Source organism: Phyllobates terribilis, unplaced genomic scaffold, assembly GCF_046119375.1.
Source record: "Phyllobates terribilis strain yellow unplaced genomic scaffold, ASM4611937v1 Scaffold_9__5_contigs__length_417890890, whole genome shotgun sequence".
In the NCBI taxonomy this organism is placed as follows: domain Eukaryota; kingdom Metazoa; phylum Chordata; class Amphibia; order Anura; family Dendrobatidae; genus Phyllobates; species Phyllobates terribilis.
The window spans coordinates 379,398,960-379,419,497 of NW_027362769.1; the positions used below are offsets into that span (position 1 = coordinate 379,398,960).

Here is a 20,538-nt window from a genome sequence, read left to right on the forward strand (position 1 = left end):
CAGTTTTTCTTTTTTAATAAATTTGCAAAAATTTCTACATTTCTGTTTTTTTTTCAGTCAAGATGGGGTGCAGAGTGCACTTTAATGAGAAACAATGAACTTTTTAAAATTTACCAAATGGCTGCAATGAAACAAAGAGTGAAAAATCTAAAGGGGTCTGATTACTTTCCGTATCCACTGTATATTCTTGTACATAGGGGCAGTATTATAGTAGTTATATTCTTGTACATAGAGGGCAGTATTATAGTAGTTATATTCTTGTACATAGGAGCAGTATTATAGTAGTTATATTCTTGTACATAGAGGGCAGTATTATAGTAGTTATATTCTTGTACATAGGAGCAGTGTTATAGTAGTTCTATTCTTGTACATAGGGGGCAGTATTATAGTAGTTCTATTCTTGTACATAGGGGGCAGTATTAAAGTAGTTATATTCTTGTACATAGGGGGCAGTATTATAGTAGTTATATTATTATACATAGGAGCAGTATTATAGTAGTTATATTCTTGTACATAGGGATCAGTATTATAGTAGTTATATTCTTGTACATAGGAGCAGTGTTATAGTAGTTCTATTCTTGTACATAGGGGGCAGTATTAAAGTAGTTATATTCTTGTACATAGGGGGCAGTATTATAGTAGTTATATTATTATACATAGGAGCAGTATTATAGTAGTTATATTCTTGAACATAGGGGGCAGTATTATAGTAGTTATATTCTTGTACATAGGGGGCAGTATTATAGTAGTTATATTCTTGTACATAGGGAGCAGTATTATAGTAGTTATATTCTTGTACATAGGAGCAGTGTTATAGTAGTTCTATTCTTGTACATAGGGGGCAGTATTAAAGTAGTTATATTCTTGTACATAGGGGGCAGTATTATAGTAGTTATATTATTATACATAGGAGCAGTATTATAGTAGTTATATTCTTGTACATAGGGGGCAGTATTATAGTAGTTATATTCTTGTACATAGGAGCAGTATTATAGTAGTTATATTCTTGTACATAGGGGGCAGTATTATAGTAGATATATTATTATACATAGGAGCAGTATTATAGTAGTTATATTCTTGTACATAGGGGGCAGTATTATAGTAGTTATATTATTATACATAGGAGCAGTATTATAGTAGTTATATTCTTGAACATAGGGGGCAGTATTATAGTAGTTATATTCTTGTACATAGGAGCAGTATTATAGTAGTTATATTCTTGTACATAGGGGGCAGTATTATAGTAGATATATTATTATACATAGGAGCAGTATTATAGTAGTTATATTCTTGTACATAGGGGGCAGTATTATAGTAGTTATATTATTATACATAGGAGCAGTATTATAGTAGTTATATTCTTGTACATAGGAGGTAGTATTATAGTAGTTATATTCTTGTACATAGGAGCAGTATTATAGTAGTTATATTCTTCTACATAGGGGGCAATATTATAGTAGTTATATTCTTGTACATAGGGGGCAGTATTATAGTAGTTATATTCTTGTAAAAAGGAGCAGTATTACAGTAGTTAAATTCTTGTACATAGGGGGCAGTATTATAGTAGTTATATTCTTGTACATAGGGGGCAGTATTATAGTAGTTATATTCTTGTACATAGGAGCAGTATTATAGTAGTTATATTCTAGTACATAGGGCGCAGTATTATAGTAGTTATATTCTTGTATATAGGAGCAGTATTATAGTAGTTATATTCTTGTACATAGGGCGCAGTGTTATAGTAGTTATATTCTTGTACATAGGGGCAGTATTATAGTAGTTATATTCTTGTACAGATGGGACAGTATTATAGTAGTTATATTCTTGTACATAGGGGGCAGTATTATAGTAGTTATATTCCTGTACATAGGGGCAGTATTATAGTAGTTATATTCTTGTACATAGGGGGCAGTATTATAGTAGTTATATTCCTGTACATAGGGGCAGCATTATAGTAGTTATATTCCTGTACATAGGGGCAGTATTATAGTATTTACAGTGGGTACTGAAAGTATTCAGACCCCTTTAGATTTTTCACTCTTTGTTTCATTGCAGCCATTTGGTAAATTCTAAAAAGTTATTTTTTTCTCATTAAAGTACACTCTGCACCCCATCTTAACTGAAAAAAAAACAGAAATGTAGAAATTTTTGCAAATTTATTAAAAAAGAAAAACTGAAATATCACAGGGTCACAAGTATTCAGACCCTTTGCTCAGACACTCATATTTAAGTCACATGCTGTCCATTTCCTTGTGATCCTTCTTGAGATGGTTCTACTCCTTCATTGGAGTCCAGCTGTGTTTAATTAAACTGATAGGACTGGATTTGGAAAGACACACACCTGTCTATATAAGACCTCACAGCTCACAGTGCATGTCAGACCAAATGAGAATCATGAGCTCAAAGGAACTGCCCAAGGAGCTCAGAGACAGAATTATGACAAGGAACAGATCTGGCCAAGGTTACAAAAGAATTTCTGCATTACTCAAGGTTCCTAAGAGCACAGCGGCCTCCATAATCCTTAAATGGAAGACGTTTGGGACCACCAGAAGTCTTCCTAGACCTGGCCGTCCAGCCAAACTGAGCAATCATGGGAGAAGAGCCTTGGTGAGAGAGGTAAAGAAGAACCCCAAGATCAATGTGGCTGAGCTAAAGAGATGCAGTAGGGAGATGGGAGAAAGTTCCACAAAGTCAACTGTCACTGCAGCCTTCCACCAGTTGAGCCTTTATGGCAGAGTGGCCTGACGGAAGCCTCTCCTCAGTGCAATACATATGAAAGCCCGCATAGAGTTTGCTCAAAAACACATGAAGGACTCCCAGACTAAGAAATAAGATACTCTGGTCTGATGAGACAAAGATAGAACTTTTTGGTGATAATTCTAAGCGGTATGTGTGGAGAAAACCCTGCACTGCTCATCACCTGCCCAATACAATCCCAACAGTGAAACATGGTGGTGGCAGCATCATGCTATGGGGGTGTTTTTCATCTGCAGGGACAGGACGACTGGTTGCAATTGAAGGAAACATGAATGCGGCTAAGTACAGAGATATCCTGGATGAAAACCTTTTCCAGAGTGCTCAGGACCTCAGACTTGGCCGAAGGCTCACCTTCCAACAAGACAATGACCCTAAGCACACAGCTAAAATAACAAAGGAGAACAACTCTGTGACCATTCTTGACTGGCCCAGCCAGCCCCTGACCTAAACCCAATTGAGCATCTCTGGAGTGACCTGAAAATGGCTGTCCACCAACGTTCACCATCCTACCTGACGGAACTGGAGAGGATCTGCAAGGAAGAATGGCAGAGGATCCCCAAATCCAGGTGTGAAAAACTTGTTGCACGATTCCCAAGAAGACTCATGGCTGTACTAGCTCAAAAGGGGGCTTCTACTCAATACTGAGCAAAGGGTCTGAATACTTATGACCATGTGATATTTCAGTTTTTCTTTTTTAATAAATTTGCAAAAATTTCTACATTTCTGTTTTTTTTCAGTCAAGATGGGGTGCAGAGTGTACTGTAATGAGAAAAAAATGAACTTTTTAGAATTTACCAAATGGCTGCAATGAAACAAAGAGTGAAAAATCTAAAGGGGTCTGATTACTTTCCGTATCCACTGTATATTCTTGTACATAGGGGCAGTATTCTAGTAGTTATATTCTTGTACATAGGGGCAGTATTAGAATAGTTATATTCTTGTACATAGGGGCAGTATTATAGTAGTTATATTCTTGTATATAGGAGCAGTATTATAGTAGTTATATTCTTGTACATAGGAGCAGTATTATAGTAGTTATATTCTTGTACATAGTGGGCAGTATTATAGTAGTTATATTCTTGTATATAGGAGCAGTATTATAGTAGTTATATTCTTGTACATAGGAGCAGTATTATAGTAGTTATATTCTTGTACATAGGAGGCAGTATTATAGTAGTTATATTCTTGTACATAGGGGCAGTATTATAGTAGTTATATTCTTGTATATAGGAGCAGTATTATAGTAGTTATATTCTTGTATATAGGAGCAGTATTATAGTAGTTATATTCTTGTACATAGGAGCAGTATTATAGTAGTTATATTCTTGTACATAGGAGCAGTATTATAGTAGTTATATTCTTGTACATAGGGGCAGTATTATAGTAGTTATATTCTTGTATATAGGAGCAGTATTATAGTAGTTATATTCTTGTACATAGGAGCAGTATTATAGTAGTTATATTCTTGTACATAGGAGGCAGTATTATAGTAGTTATATTCTTGTACATAGGAGTAGCATTATAGTAGTTATATTCTTGTACATAGGAAGCAGTGTTATAGTAGTTCTATTCTTGTACATAGGGGGCAGTATTAAAGTAGTTATATTCTTGTACATAGGGGGCAGTATTATAGTAGTTATATTATTATACATAGGAGCAGTATTATAGTAGTTATATTCTTGAACATAGGGGGCAGTATTATCAGGGCCGGCTCCAGGTTTTTCTGGGCCCCGGGCGAAAGAGTCTCAGTGGGCCCTTTTAACACATACACGATTCATGATGCACAGATACGGCGGAGAAATAAATAAATATATATATATATATATATATATATATTTATTTATTTATTTATTACACATGGCCCAGCCTGCCCCCTCATCCTTCACATACGCAGACATATGCGCGCGCACACACGGTACGCAGACATATGTACACATACAGACACACACATAGATAAAACAGACAAATATATATACACAGTCATATACACTGACATTCACATACATGCACTCACACAGACCCATTACTAATATTTTTAATATGGGGATTGGGGAAGCCTCACTCACCTGTCCCCGGTCCAGTGTCCTGTCCAGCAGCTCCTCGGATATGGGGCAGTGCAGGGCCCCCGGCGTGTCACAGACTTCATGGCCCTGGAACATCAGAGGGGCCCACTTGCGGTCGGGTCCGGGCCCCTCCCGCCCGTCTGTGCAGGACCTCCGCTCTGACGGTGTTTGATTGCCGGCACTCCCCCAGACATGGCCGCGCGCTGTGCGGCTCTGTCTGCTAGTAATGACGCGGCAGGAGCGACACACAAGCACAATTAAAGGTGCAGTGCCGTCGACCCTGCCGTGTCATTACTAGCAGACACAGCCAGACAGCGCGCGGCCATGTCTGGGGGAAGTGCCGGCAATCAAGCAGCGCCTGCGTCCCTGAACAGGTGCCGAGGAAGCGGCCAGGGCCCCGACAGTGAGTGGGCGGGTGGGTGTGTGGGCCCGGCCCCGACAGTGAGTGGGCGGGTGGGTGTGTGGGCCCGGCCCCGACAGTGTGTGGGCCCGGCCCCGACAGTGAGTGGGCGGGTGGGTGTGTGGGCCCGGGCCCCGACAGTGAGTGGGCGGCTGGGCCCCTCTGATTTTCCAGGGCCCCGGCACTTGCCCGTGTACGCCGGGTGCTGACGCCGGCCCTGAGTATTATAGTAGTTATATTCTTGTACATAGGGGGCAGTATTATAGTAGTTATATTCTTGTACATAGGAGCAGTGTTATAGTAGTTCTATTCTTGTACATAGGGGGCAGTATTAAAGTAGTTATATTCTTGTACATAGGGGGCAGTATTATAGTAGTTATATTATTATACATAGGAGCAGTATTATAGTAGTTATATTCTTGTACATAGGAGGTAGTATTATAGTAGTTATATTCTTGTACATAGGAGCAGTATTATAGTAGTTATATTCTTCTACATAGGGGGCAATATTATAGTACTTATATTCTTGTACATAGGGGGCAGTATTATAGTAGTTATATTCTTGTAAAAAGGAGCAGTATTACAGTAGTTAAATTCTTGTACATAGGGGGCAGTATTATAGTAGTTATATTCTTGTACATAGGGGGCAGTATTATAGTAGTTATATTCTTGTACATAGGAGCAGTATTATAGTAGTTATATTCTAGTACATAGGGCGCAGTATTATAGTAGTTATATTCTTGTATATAGGAGCAGTATTATAGTAGTTATATTCTTGTACATAGGGCGCAGTGTTATAGTAGTTATATTCTTGTACAGATGGGACAGTATTATAGTAGTTATATTCTTGTACATAGGGGGCAGTATTATAGTAGTTATATTCTTGTACATAGGGGCAGTATTATAGTAGTTATATTCTTGTACAGATGGGACAGTATTATAGTAGTTATATTCTTGTACATAGGAGCAGTATTATAGTAGTTATATTCTTGTACATAGGGGGCAGTATTATAGTAGTTATATTCTTGTACAGAGGGGCAGTATGATAGTAGTTATATTCCTGTACATAGGGGCAGTATTATAGTAGTTATATTCTTGTACATAGGGGGCAGTATTATAGTAGTTATATTCCTGTACATAGGGGCAGCATTATAGTAGTTATATTCCTGTACATAGGGGCAGTATTATAGTATTTATAGTGGGTACTGAAAGTATTCAGACCCCTTTAAATTGTTCACTCTTTGTTTCATTGCAGCCATTTGGTAAATTCTAAAAAGTTATTTTTTTTCTCATTAAAGTACACTCTGCACCCCATCTTAACTGAAAAAAACAGAAATGTAGAAATTTTTGCAAATTTATTAAAAAAGAAAAACTGAAATATCACATGGTCATAAGTATTCAGACCCTTTGCTCAGACACTCATATTTAAGTCACATGCTGTCCATTTCCTTGTGATCCTCCTTGAGATGGTTCTACTCCTTCATTGGAGTCCAGCTGTGTTTAATTAAACTGATAGGACTTGATTTGGAAAGACACACACCTGTCTATATAAGACCTCACAGCTCACAGTGCATGTCAGACCAAATGAGAATCATGAGCTCAAAGGAACTGCCCAAGGAGCTCAGAGACAGAATTATGACAAGGAACAGATCTGGCCAAGGTTACAAAAGAATTTCTGCATTACTCAAGGTTCCTAAGAGCACAGCGGCCTCCATAATCCTTAAATGGAAGACGTTTGGGACCACCAGAAGTCTTCCTAGACCTGGCCGTCCAGCCAAACTGAGCAATCATGGGAGAAGAGCCTTGGTGAGAGAGGTAAAGAAGAACCCCAAGATCAATGTGGCTGAGCTAAAGAGATGCAGTAGGGAGATGGGAGAAAGTTCCACAAAGTCAACTGTCACTGCAGCCCTCCACCAGTTGAGCCTTTATGGCAGAGTGGCCTGACGGAAGCCTCTCCTCAGTGCAATACATATGAAAGCCCGCATAGAGTTTGCTCAAAAACACATGAAGGACTCCCAGACTAAGAAATAAGATACTCTGGTCTGATGAGACAAAGATAGAACTTTTTGGTGATAATTCTAAGCGGTATGTGTGGAGAAAACCAGGCACTGCTCATCACCTGCCCAATACAATCCCAACAGTGAAACATGGTGGTGGCAGCATCATGCTATGGGGGTGTTTTTCATCTGCAGGGACAGGACGACTGGTTGCAATTGAAGGAAACATGAATGCGGCTATGTACAGAGATATCCTGGATGAAAACCTCCTCCAGAGTGCTCAGGACCTCAGACTTGGCCGAAGGTTCACCTTCCAACAAGACAATGACCCTAAGCACACAGCTAAAATAACAAAGAGAACAACTCTGTGACCATTCTTGACTGGCCCAGCCAGCCCCTGACTTAAACCCAATTGAGCATCTCTGGAGTGACCTGAAAATGGCTGTCCACCAACGTTCACCATCCAACCTGACAGAACTGGAGAGGATCTGCGAGGAAGAATGGCAGAGGACCCCCAAATCCAGGAGTGAAAAACTTGTTGCATCATTCCCAAGAAGACTCATGGCTGTACTAGCTCAAAAGGGTGCTTCTACTCAATACTGAGCAAAGGGTCTGAATACTTATGACCATGTGATATTTCAGTTTTTCTTTTTTAATAAATTTGCAAAAATTTCTACATTTCTGTTTTATTCCAGTCAAGATGGGGTGCAGAGTGTACTGTAATGAGAAAAAAATGAACTTTTTAGAATTTACCAAATGGCTGCAATGAAACAAAGAGTGAAAAATCTAAAGGGGTCTGAATACTTTCCGTATCCACTGTATATTCTTGTACATAGGGATCAGTATTATAGTAGTTATATTCTTGTACATAGGGAGCAGTATTATAGTAGTTATATTCTTGTACATAGGAGCAGTGTTATAGTAGTTCTATTCTTGTACATAGGGGGCAGTATTAAAGTAGTTATATTCTTGTACATAGGGGGCAGTATTATAGTAGTTATATTATTATACATAGGAGCAGTATTATAGTAGTTATATTCTTGAACATAGGGGGCAGTATTATAGTAGTTATATTCTTGAACATAGGGGGCAGTATTATAGTAGTTATATTCTTGTACATAGGGGGCAGTATTATAGTAGTTATATTATTATACATAGGAGCAGTATTATAGTAGTTATATTCTTGTACATAGGGGGCAGTATTATAGTAGTTATATTATTATACATAGGAGCAGTATTATAGTAGTTATATTCTTGTACATATGAGGTAGTATTATAGTAGTTATATTCTTGTACATAGTGGGCAGTATTATAGTAGTTATATTCTTCTACATAGGGGGCAATATTATAGTAGTTATATTCTTGTACATAGGGGGCAGTATTATAGTAGTTATATTCTTGTAAAAAGGAGCAGTATTATAGTAGTTAAATTCTTGTACATAGGGGGCAGTATTATAGTAGTTATATTCTTGTACATAGGGGGCAGTATTATAGTAGTTATATTCTTGTACATAGGAGCAGTATTATAGTAGTTATATTCTTGTAAAAAGGAGCAGTATTATAGTAGTTAAATTCTTGTACATAGGGGGCAGTATTATAGTAGTTATATTCTTGTACATAGGGGGCAGTATTATAGTAGTTATATTCTTGTACATAGGAGCAGTATTATAGTAGTTATATTCTTGTACATAGGGCGCAGTATTATAGTAGTTATATTCTTGTATATAGGAGCAGTATTATAGTAGTTATATTCTTGTACATATGGGGCAGTATTATAGTAGTTATATTCTTGTACATAGGAGCAGTATTATAGTAGTTATATTCTTGTACATAGGAGCAGTATTATAGTAGTTATATTCTTGTACATAGGGGCAGTATTATAGTAGTTATATTCTTGTGTATAGGAGCAGTATTATAGTAGTTATATTCTTGTACATAGGGTTAGTATTATAGTAGTTATATTCTTGTACATATGGGGCAGCATTATAGTAGTTATATTCTTGTACATAGGGGCAGTATTATAGTAGTTATATTCATGTACATAGGGGGCAGTATTATAGTAGATATATTCTTGTACATAGGAGCAGTATTATAGTAGTTATATTCTTGTACATAGGAGCAGTATTATCTATATATATATATAATTGTCTTATCCCGTCTGTCTGTCTGTCTGTCCAGGAAATCCCGCGTCGCTCATTGGTCCGGCAGCGGCCAATCAGTGCCGCGGGATTTCTGAAAAAAGATGGCGGCCGTTAGCGGCTCATCTGCCGGACGGAGGTCAGCGGCGATGCAGCGGGGAGATGAGCGGTGCTAGCAGCACAACTACCCCGACCGGCGCCGCTGACCTCCATGCGGCTAACGTCGGAAGATCAGCGGCTTGGCCCGCTGATCTCCCGACAGCAAGTGTGAACGGAGGACCGGGGAGCGGCGCCGCCGGTCGGGATGCTTCTGCTGCGAGTAGCCGCTCATCTCCCGGCTTCTCGCAGCAGAAGGAGCCGCACAGGCAGCGCCGCTCCCCGATCCTCGCTAATACGGAGCCGCACAAGCATCGCCGCTCCCGGGCCCACACTAATACGACGCTGATTGGTCGCGGTGGCCACCGCGACCAATCAGCGAGATGGCCGGGAAATTTAAACGCCGTTCTGCTGATTAATCGCGGCCGGCCACCGCGACCAATGAGCGAGATGGGCGGCAAATTTAAACGCCGCACTGCTGATTGGTCGCGGTGGCCGGCCGAATGCTACCAATCAGCGAGATGGGCGGCAAATTTAAACGCCGCTGTGCTGATTGGTCGCGGTTGCCGGCCGCGACCAATCAGCGAGATGGGCGGCAAATTTAAACGCCGCTCTGCTGATTGGTCGCGGTGGCCGGCCGACCGCGACCAATCAGCGAGATGGGCGGCAAATTTAAACGACGCTCTGCTGATTAATCGCGGCCGGCCACCGCGACCAATCAGCGAGATGGGCGGCAAATTTAAACGCCGCTGTGCTGATTGGTCGCGGTTGCCGGCCGCGACCAATCAGCGAGATGGGCGGCAAATTTAAACGCCGCTCTGCTGATTGGTCGCGGTGGCCGGCCGACCGCGACCAATCAGGGAGATGGGCGGCAAATTTAAACGACGCTCTGCTGATTAATCGCGGCCGGCCACCGCGACCAATGAGCGAGATGGGCGGCAAATTTAAACGCCGCTCTGCTGATTGGTTGCGGTGGCCGATCGCGACCAATTAGCGAGATGGGTGGCAAATTTAAACGCCGCTGTGCTGATTGGTCGCGGTGGCCGGCCGTGACCAATCAGCGAGATGGGCGGCAAATTTAAACGCCACTCTGCTGTTTGGTCGCGGTGGCCGGCTACCGCGACCAATCAGCGAGATGGGCAGCAAATTTACACGCCGCTGTGCTGATTGGTCGCGGTGGCCGGCCGCGACCAATCAGCGAGATGGGCGGCAAATTTAAACGCCGCTCTGCTGATTGGTCGCGGCCGGCCACCGCGACCAATCAACGAGATGTCCGGCAAATTTAAACGCCGCTCTGCTGATTAATCGCGGCCGGCCACCGCGACCAATCAGCGAGATGGGCGGCAAATTTAAACGCCGCTCTGCTCATTGGTTGCGGTGGCCGGCCGCGACCAATCAGCGAGATGGGCGGCACATTTAAACGCCGCTCTGCTCATTGGTCGCGGTGGCCGGCCGACCGCGACCAATCAGCGAGATGGGCGGCAAATTTAAACACCGCTGTGCTGATTGGTCGCGGCCGGCCGCGACCAATCAGCGAGATGGGCGGCAAATTTAAACGCCGCTCTGCTGATTAATCGCGGCCGGCCACCGCGACCAATGAGCGAGATGGGCGGCAAATTTAAACGCCGCTCTGCTGATTGGTCGCGGTGGCCGACCGCGACCAATCAGCGAGATGGGCGGCAAATTTAAACGCCGGTCTGCTGATTGGTCGCAGTGGCCGGCCGCGACCAATCAGTGAGATGGGCGGCAAATTTAAACGCCGCTGTGCTGATTGGTCGCGGTGGCCGGCCGTGACCAATCAGCGAGATGGGTGGCAAATTTAAACGCCGCTCTGCTGATTGGTCGCGGCGGCCGGCTACCGCGACCAATCAGCGAGATGGGCAGCAAATTTACACGCCGCTGTGCTGATTGGTCGCGGTGGTCGGCCGCGACCAATCAGCGAGATGGGCGGCAAATTTAAACGCCGCTCTGCTGATCGGTGGCCGGCCGCGACCAATCAGCGAGATGGGCGGCAAATCTAAACGCCACTCTGCTGATTGGCCGCAGCCACCGGCTGACCGCTACCAATCAGCGAGATTGGCACCAAATGTAAACACTGCTGTGCTGCTTGGCCCCTTGTACATAGGGGCAGTATTATAGTAGTTATAATCTTGTACATAGGAGCAGTATTATAGTAGTTATATTCTTGTACATAGGGGGCAGTATTATAGTAGCTATATTCTTGTACATAGGAGCAGTATTATAGTAGTTATATTCTTGTACATAGGGAGCAGTATTATAGTAGTTATATTCTTGTACATAGGAGCAGTATTATAGTAGTTATATTCTTGTACATAGGGGGCAGTATTATAGTAGTTATATTCTTGTACATAGGGAGCAGTATTATAGTAGTTATAATCTTGTACATAGGAGCAGTATTATAGTAGTTATATTCTTGTACATAGGGGGCAGTATTATAGTAGCTATATTCTTGTACATAGGAGCAGTATTATAGTAGTTATATTCTTGTACATAGAGAGCAGTATTATAGTAGTTATATTCTTGTACATAGGAGCAGTATTATAGTAGTTATATTCTTGTACATAGGGGGCAGTATTATAGTAGATATATTCTTGTACATAGGGGGTAGTATTATAGTAGTTATATTCTTGTACATATTGGCAGTATTATAGTAGTTATATGCTTATACATAGGGGGCAGTATTATAGTAGTTATATTCTTGTACATAGGGGGCAGTATTATAGTATATTCTTGTACATAGGAGCAGTATTATAGTAGTTATATTCTTGTACATAGGAGCAGTATTATAGTAGTTATATTCTTGTACATATTGGCAGTATTATAGTAGTTATATGCTTATACATAGGGGGCAGTATTATAGTAGTTATATTCTTGTACATAGGGGGCAGTATTATAGTATATTCTTGTACATAGGAGCAGTATTATAGTAGTTATATTCTTGTACATAGGAGCAGTATTATAGTAGTTATATTCTTGTACATAGGGGCAGTATTATAGTAGTTATATTCCTGTACATAGGGGGCAGTATTATAGTAGTTATATTCTTGTACATAGGGGGCAGTATTATAGTAGTTATATTCCTGTATATAGGGGGCAGTATTATAGTAGTTATATTCCTGTACATAGGAGCAGTATTATAGTAGTTATATTCTTGTACATAGGAGCAGTATTATAGTAGTTATATTCCTGTACATAGGGGCAGTATTATAGTAGTTATATTCCTGTACATAGGGGCAGTATTCTAGTAGTGATATTCTTGTACATAAGAGCAGTATTGTAGTAGCTTTCTGGGAAAAAAAGATATTAAAAAGAAGAGGACATACCAAAAGACTGCCAGGGATCTATGCCAGCAGAGGTGGTGACTGATTTTCCCCAGGGGTCTTGCTGTTTACTTGCTGCCGTTGCTGACACTGCTGCCCAAGGTTCTGACTTTTGCGGGGTAGGGGCTCCTGCAGGCAAAGCGTCCATGAGGTCCAGCAATGTAGTGTGTGGTTGCTGTCAATTTAGAGCAAATTACTAATTTAAAAAAAACAACAGAAAGTCATATTTGCTGATCATTTTTTATGTGCTTCAGCAAAGCCATTTTGTACAGTATTAGAAAGGGGAGTAAGAACTGCAGTAATGTGCGATATCTAACCCACCATCTCCCACGGACCATATTGTGCAGGATTTTTGGAAATAACATGTGTTATCCCAGTGATGTGTGGTCAGGCTCGGACTGGCCCACGGTTGAACCGGAGAATCCTCTGGTAGGACGCTCCTGTGAAGGAGTGCTAATGAGCAGTGCTATTACACTTGATTCGCAATTTCCAGAAATAGGTATAATCTAATCATTCATTAAACAAGCTATCTAAATTAATATTACATAGAAGCAGAAGTAAATTAGCATACTAGTCAGGTTATTTTTGTATGTAGCTGAACAGTGGACCCCAAGAATCAATGTCACTGGTGGGCCTTTGCCAACTCAGTCCGACACTGCGTGCGGCACCTATACATGTATGGCAGCCCTGAGTAGCCCACAGCTGAATCTCGAGTATCTCAGAGATCTGCTTTTTGGCCGCAGCAGACGAGTCGGGTGTTGCTGCTGTTGCTCATCTTACCCCTTTCTTTTTTGGGGCTTTGATAGTGTCCTTCCTGCTTTCCTCCAATGCCATCTGAAGTCGTAAGTCGTCTCCTCGCCGGATGCGCTCCTCCTTTGTAAATACAAAATTGAATTTGATTACATAGGTATAAAAATGCTTTCGGAGCAGGGCATGCTGGGACTTGTAGTGTGCCATTGATGTAATGCCGGCTGCTCACCTGTTCGGCCACCTCTCTGCTCATGGCGAGCGCCAGTTGTAATTGCAGCTCCTCCTCTCCGCTCGTTTGGGGTCGAGCCTGTTCCAGCTCCGAAGAGACTCGGGGGGAGGTAGCTGAGAAAAAATATATATATAAATCCTCTTTGTCACTTTCCCATAAATCCTTTTTTTTTTTTTTTTTTTTTACATTTACCTTTTTTTTTCTTCTCTATACACATCCAAAGCTAAACTGACAAGCAAGCTGGTTTGCGGTTATCAGCCAGCAGTGCATTATGGGAGCTCAGCGGACAGTTAGCTGCTGGGTCACATGACAGAGGGTGGGGCTAAAACGTTATCTGTTTAACTAGCAGAATTGTGAACGCAGCTCTGGATGCGAATGGCGAAAACGAGATGAAATAACAAAAAAAAAGGAAAAAAAAATTGGTAAAACAAAAAAAATTTGACAAGTAATTTAATATTTTATAGATTTAGAATTTTAAAATTTAAAGTTTTTTTTTGGAATTTTTCAAAACTGGCCAAAGAGTAGGGAACAGTATTAAATGAAGAAATAGGCATTATGTAACCCTGGAATTGGCCGTCATTTCAGCGCTGAGGCTTCAGTAGCCCCCAATAAAGGGATGATGTCCAGTCTATCATCACTGGCCTCAGTGGTGACATGCCATATATTCAACCCCTCAAAGTGAATTTCCTGACCGCAATGTTGGGTAATATGGGCTCAGAGCATTATACCGGAGTGGGGTTTATGTGACGGTATTACTGGGTAGATTTTCCCTTCTGGGACCTGGGAAAGCTGGGTGTTAATCTCAGTAGTTGCGATGGAGAGAATTTCTAACAAGGGGAGGCATTTGGAAAGGAAATGTAAGATTAAGAATAATCCACCCCCGCTCCCTTCGCTGTGTCACAAAACCGTGGGAATTTCGGTCATGGACAGACTGTATTGTGTGCAACTGCGAACAGACACACAGCTGTCCAGCATGGCATCGTAATGGGACCGTATGACCATACGAATTCCCAAAATATACCAGCACGTAACCCCCTGCATGATACATCGTAGATCTCCGAATACTAGGAGCCCCCAGACAGGAAGCAAGGGCCGGGGTATGGGATGTACAGGGGTCACAAGGCCTCATTCCCGGAATTCCTGTGACAAGGACATGGAGAGCCGGGACAGAGCATCCCAAGCGATGGAGTACGGACCGTGCCTGCTTCATCTGGGGCAGAAAATGAGAGGAGAGAGCCTAATAATGAAGTCAAAATAGGGCCTTGCCCCTGCTTCTGGGGTTAGCTAGACTCTTCTTAACCCAAGGCAAATGCCATGGCAACTTCTAATGATCTTTATGGTCACTAAGAAAAATTGACATGAGGAATTTCTGGGTGGCAGCCTCTGTGGGAGCCATAATGGCCCCATATTGGTGGTCAACCAGCTTTCCCAGACACAGAAATGTGACGTACCCTTACATCTAATCATCCATCATAGCTACAATCTTGAGGCAGCCATAGCCCTATAATAGGATTGATGTGTCGGGGCAATATCTGTCCTCCCACTCCCTCTTTGACCGATTACAATCTGGCTTCCGACAGCATCCTTCAATGAAGGCACGTGCCTTGGTCGAGGGGTCACGTACCCCGCTCCACCAGCAGCTCGCATAACGACCTAGTGCACGCCAACCTCCCAACATCTGCATCCTTCAACCGACAGTGCCCTAACTAAAGTCACCAATGACCTGCTAACCGTCAAAGCCAAGCGACACTACTCCGTTCTCCACCTCCTGGACCTGTCATCTGCCTTCAACACAGTGGACCATTCCCTCTTACTACAGATTCTCTCATCTCTCAGCATCACAGACTTGGCCCTATCTTGGATCTCTTCATACCTAACAGACCGGACATTCAGTGTCTCCCATTCACACACCACCTCCTCACCTCACCCCCTGTCGGTGTCCCCCAAGGTTCAGTGCTAGGACCCCTGCTCTTCTCCATCTACACCTTCGGCCTGGGACAGCTCATAGAGTCTCACGGCTTTCAGTATCACCTCTATGCTGATGACACACAGATCTACCTCTCTGGACCCGATATCACCTCCTTACTAACCAGAATCCCACAATGTCTGTCTGCTATTTCATCCTTCTCTGCTCGATTTCTAAAACTTAACATGGACAAAACAGAATTCATCTTCTTTCTCCCATCTTACTCAACCCCCCCATCTGACCTATCTATCAACGTCAATGGCGGTTCATTCTCCCCAGTCCCGCAAGCTCGCTGCCTTGGGGTAACCCTGGACTCTGATCTCTACTTCAAACCACATATCCAAGCCCTTTCCACCTCCTGCTGACTCCAACTCAAAAATATCTCCCGGATCCGCACATTCCTCAACCATGAATCTGAAAAAACACTAGTGCATGCCCTCATCATCTCCCGCCTCGACTACTGCAAGCTCCTGCTCTGTGGCCTCGCTTCTAACACTCTCGCACCCCTCCTATCTATCCTAAACTCCGCTGCCCGACTAATCCACCTGTCCCCCCGCTATTCCCCGGCCTCTCCTCTCTGTCAATCTCTTCACTGGCTCCCCATTACCCAGAGTCTCCAGTTCAAAACCCTAACCATGACATACAAAGCCATCCTCAACCTGTCTCCTCCATACATCTGTGACCTAGTCTCCCAGTACATACCTGCATGCAACCTCCGATCCTCACAAGATCTCCTTCTCTACTCCCCTCCTATCTCCTCTTCCCACAATCGTATACAAGATTTCTCCCGTGCGTCCCTACTCTGGAACTCTCTACCCCAACACATCAGACTCGCGCCTACCGTGGAAACCTTCAAAAGAAACCTGAAGACCCACCTCTTCCGACAAGCCTACAACCTGCAGTAACCACATTACTGCGTGACCTCCTCTACCCTCACCTACTGTATCCTCACCCATCCCTTGTAGACTGTGAGTCCTCGCGGGCAGGGTCCTCGCTCCTCCTGTACCAGCCGCTGACTTCTATTGTCTAAGATTATTGTACTTGTTTTTTATTATGTATACCCCTTTTCACATGTAAAGCGCCATGGAATAAATGGTACTATAGTAATAAATAATAATAATATCTAATCATGAGTAAAATACAAAATCCAGTATCTGGGATCCTCCCGCCCCCATCGATGGGCAGCACGGGACGGTTTTTCTCCCCCGCTCGCCCTTCAGCGTATGAGAAATTACTTCCAAATTCTGCTAATCACTAAAGCAGGATTCCCCACACACCATCTGTTTATCCTCTGCGCCACCGGGCGGGCCGGTGGGGAGATGGCATATGGGGGCACCTGTCACACACTCAATTCTACGCAAATCCTAAGAGGTCGGTGCTGTACGTAGGATTACTTCACATATTCGCTGTGTGTAGATGCATGGATTTACCGCCGATATGGTGAACGGATCTGTTCTTAAAGGGGAAATCTATATAAAAGCAGTGACAAAATGTTAACACGAGGGTCCGTGAATTTAGACCACAGGGGTTCTGAGATTAGGACCGGTTATAAAATGGTTTTGTGTGGCTTTCCCCCTTATAAGTGCCGTAAATCATTTCCCCACAATCAACATATACCGTAATCTGTAAAATATAAATGGATATAATCTAGTGTTATATGTGATTCAGCACCACTGTGGTGATATATAATCCAATCATTTACAATGTGATGATAAATAATCTGCCATTATATCACAGAGCGATCAACAATCTGATCATAAATAATAATCAGATCGCATATAATGTACGGTTAAATAAAATAATAGCAAAATAATCTAATAAAATATAATGGGGTGATAAACAGGAAACATATAATCTGGAAAATAAAATAAAAATACAGTAATGTAATCTGAAGAAAAATGACCGGTAAATCTAATCTAATCAGAAAGGTAATATGGTGACAGATGACACCACACTGTGGCCTCCTCGCTTTCGATTTTTCCTCTTCGCCTTCCAGGAGAAATCATTTCTCTACTTGTCGGTCGGTCTTGGTTTTTTTTTGTGGTACGAGGTGTAGATTTTATTGGCAGCATTTTGGGGTCCATATGACTTTGGAGACCCCGGAGGGGGGGGGGGGGGGTGAAATGACCATAAAATTGTAATTCTGAATTTTTTTTTATGTCATTTGTCGTTCATAGATATTTATTATGTACGTGGTAATGCCATACCAAACATGACATTTTTTTTAAGATTTGTTAAAAAGGTGAGGGGGGGGGGTGATATGAACTTTTTTTAATTTTTAAAAAATATTTTAAACTTTTACCATTTTTATTGGGAACCTGGACCTGCGATCACTTGATCATTTGGAAAATGCACTTCAATTCTGTAATACTGCAATATTGTAAAATTACATATTGCAAAACACACAGCAGATACAATGGGGGCTTTAGTAGACCACCAGCCGCCATGACCATGTTGTGGTGGGCCGATGGGTGTCGGAAGGGCCGATTTCCCCCATTTCCAACCACTTAAATGCCGCTGTCACGATTTCCAGCAGCATCTAAGAAGTGAAATTGCTGGAATCTGAACTAGCACCGATCAAAGCGATAGACTTGTTGTGCCAGCTGTTTAACACAGCTAGCACTGTATGGAGCGAGCTCAGCTCCTGAGCCTGCTTTATACCTGCAGTGTACAGGTCCGCCGTACATTTACTGGGTCCACCAGGTGCCAAACCTGCTGGGAGTGGCAGTAATAATGTACTAGCCCTTTAAGAGTTGATGGAGCAGATTACACACACAGATTATCCCCATGTAATATCTGTATCATCATGTAAGAGCTGGAGGGTTAATATGTCAGACAGTGCAGTATGGGGGTAATATTGGGATGTCTGCGGTAATACTGAGGTGTCTGCTGTAATACTGGGGTGTCTGCGGTGATACTGAGATGGGTAATACTGGGGTGCCTGCGGTGATACTGGGATGTCTGAGGTAATACTGGGGTGTATGCGAAAATACTGGGGTGTCTGCGGTGATACTGGGGTACCTGCGGTGATACTGGGGTGCCTGCAGTGATACTGAGGTGTCTGCGGTGATACTGGGGTGCCTGTGGTGATACTGAGGTGTCTGTGGTGATACTGGGGTGTCTGTGGTGATACTCAGGTGTCTGTGGTGATACTCAGGTGTCTGTGGTGACACTCAGGTGTCTGTGGTGATACTCAGGTGTCTGCTGTGATACTGAGATGTCTGCGGTGATAGTTAAGTGTCTGCGGTGATACTGAGGTGTCTGTGGTGATACTGGGGTGTCTGTGGTGATACTGAGGTGTCTGTGGTGATACTGGGGTGTCTGTGGTGATACTGGGGTGTCTGCGATGATACTGGGGTGTCTGCGATGATACTGGGGTGTCTGCGATGATACTGGGGTGTCTGCGATGATACTGGGGTGTCTGCGATGATACTGGGGTGTCTGTGGTGATACTCAGGTGTCTGCGGTGATACTCAGGTGTCTGCTGTGATACTGAGATGTCTGCGGTGATACTTAAGTGTCTGTGGTGATACTGAGGTGTCTGTGGTGATACTGAGGTGTCCTTGGCACATTCTCCCATAGGTCTCACAGTATTACATTAATACAAGGATCACTATATGTAATACCGTATGTAAAGGGCACTGCCACTTCATGCCATGCAAAGCTCTACACCCCAAATCCCCTCACCAGCCATACAGGCAGCACCTATAGAGGCATCTCTTGTACCCGGACCTTATTGGATGGGGCCGGATGTTTTTGGAATTACTTTCCATGCACAATTCCTTTTATCTGCCATCGACAGTAGTGGACGGATGCCGACTTATCGAACGCTCTGGAAGGATTTAGAACTGCGTATACCGCAAACATGCGCTGCAAAACCAATGTGAATGCAGCCTGACATAGTCAGATTATCAGATTGCCGGATGAAAGGGATTTTACGCTGATCTGGATACCGGGGTCTTGATTTTCGTGTACGGGGAGGTCACGTGGAGCGGCCACAATAGGTGCCAGGCTTGGTACAATCAGCTGTTTATGAGAGCTGGCATCAGCGGGCTTCTTATGAAGAGTCTATCTGTGTATTGAGGGAGGATTAGAGGGGGGGGGGATGGAAGGGGATGTACCATGCAACTCCGCAAGTGCACCGGGCCACTGGCCTTTCACAATCAAGCATGCATTAGTGCGACACACTTACCTGATAGGACATCACACATGACTTGATGGCGGGGGAGGGGTGTGAGATAGCAGAGACACAATGAGTTTGCGCAGAGAAAATCCGTCCTATATACTATATCCTTATATACGGGGAGTGCTCATGCCATTGCATGATGGCGCCTGTGTCACATGACCAATATTTTTCCACTACATGTGGATGGGGTTTTAAAAATTACATGCTGATTTTGCCGCAGATTTGTTGGCGTAAGGCTCCATTCACATGTAGATCTGTGGCAGATTTTATTCCGCAGCATATCCGCTACATCTGAGCATGTCCACGGCCTTATTGGTTCACAGCTGATATTCCTCCTGCTCTTGCAGGCCACATGGACTTAAAGGGGTATTCCCATCTCCAAGATCCTATCCCAAACATGTAGTAGGTATAATAATAATAATATTAGCAAATACCTCCAATTAGAAATGTAGTATAGTTTTTCTGATTCGCTATGTCTCTTTCTTCAAGTACAAGCATTGCAGGACCTTAGGTATCCATGATTATGACTACTGACAGCTAGTTGCTAGTGGTCGTAACCATGGATACCTGGCGAAAGAGACATAGCAAATCAGAAGAACTATACTACATTTCTAA

At 43.0% G+C, this 20,538-nt stretch overlaps 1 protein-coding gene across 5 annotated transcripts in view; it reads right to left on the bottom strand.

Moving 5' to 3' along the window:
• Nucleotides 1-20,538, bottom strand: part of EPN2 (epsin 2) — a 73,159-nt gene that overhangs the window by 16,512 nt on the left and 36,109 nt on the right. For all 5 annotated transcript variants that reach the window (XM_073648446.1, XM_073648447.1, XM_073648448.1 and 2 more), the window contains 3 exons: nt 13,772-13,884; nt 13,573-13,665; nt 12,796-12,967 (listed from right to left, as the gene is read on the bottom strand). In XM_073648446.1, the coding sequence (XP_073504547.1) occupies nt 12,796-12,967; nt 13,573-13,665; nt 13,772-13,884 (378 nt within the window). The remainder of the gene's footprint in view (nt 1-12,795; nt 12,968-13,572; nt 13,666-13,771; nt 13,885-20,538) is intronic.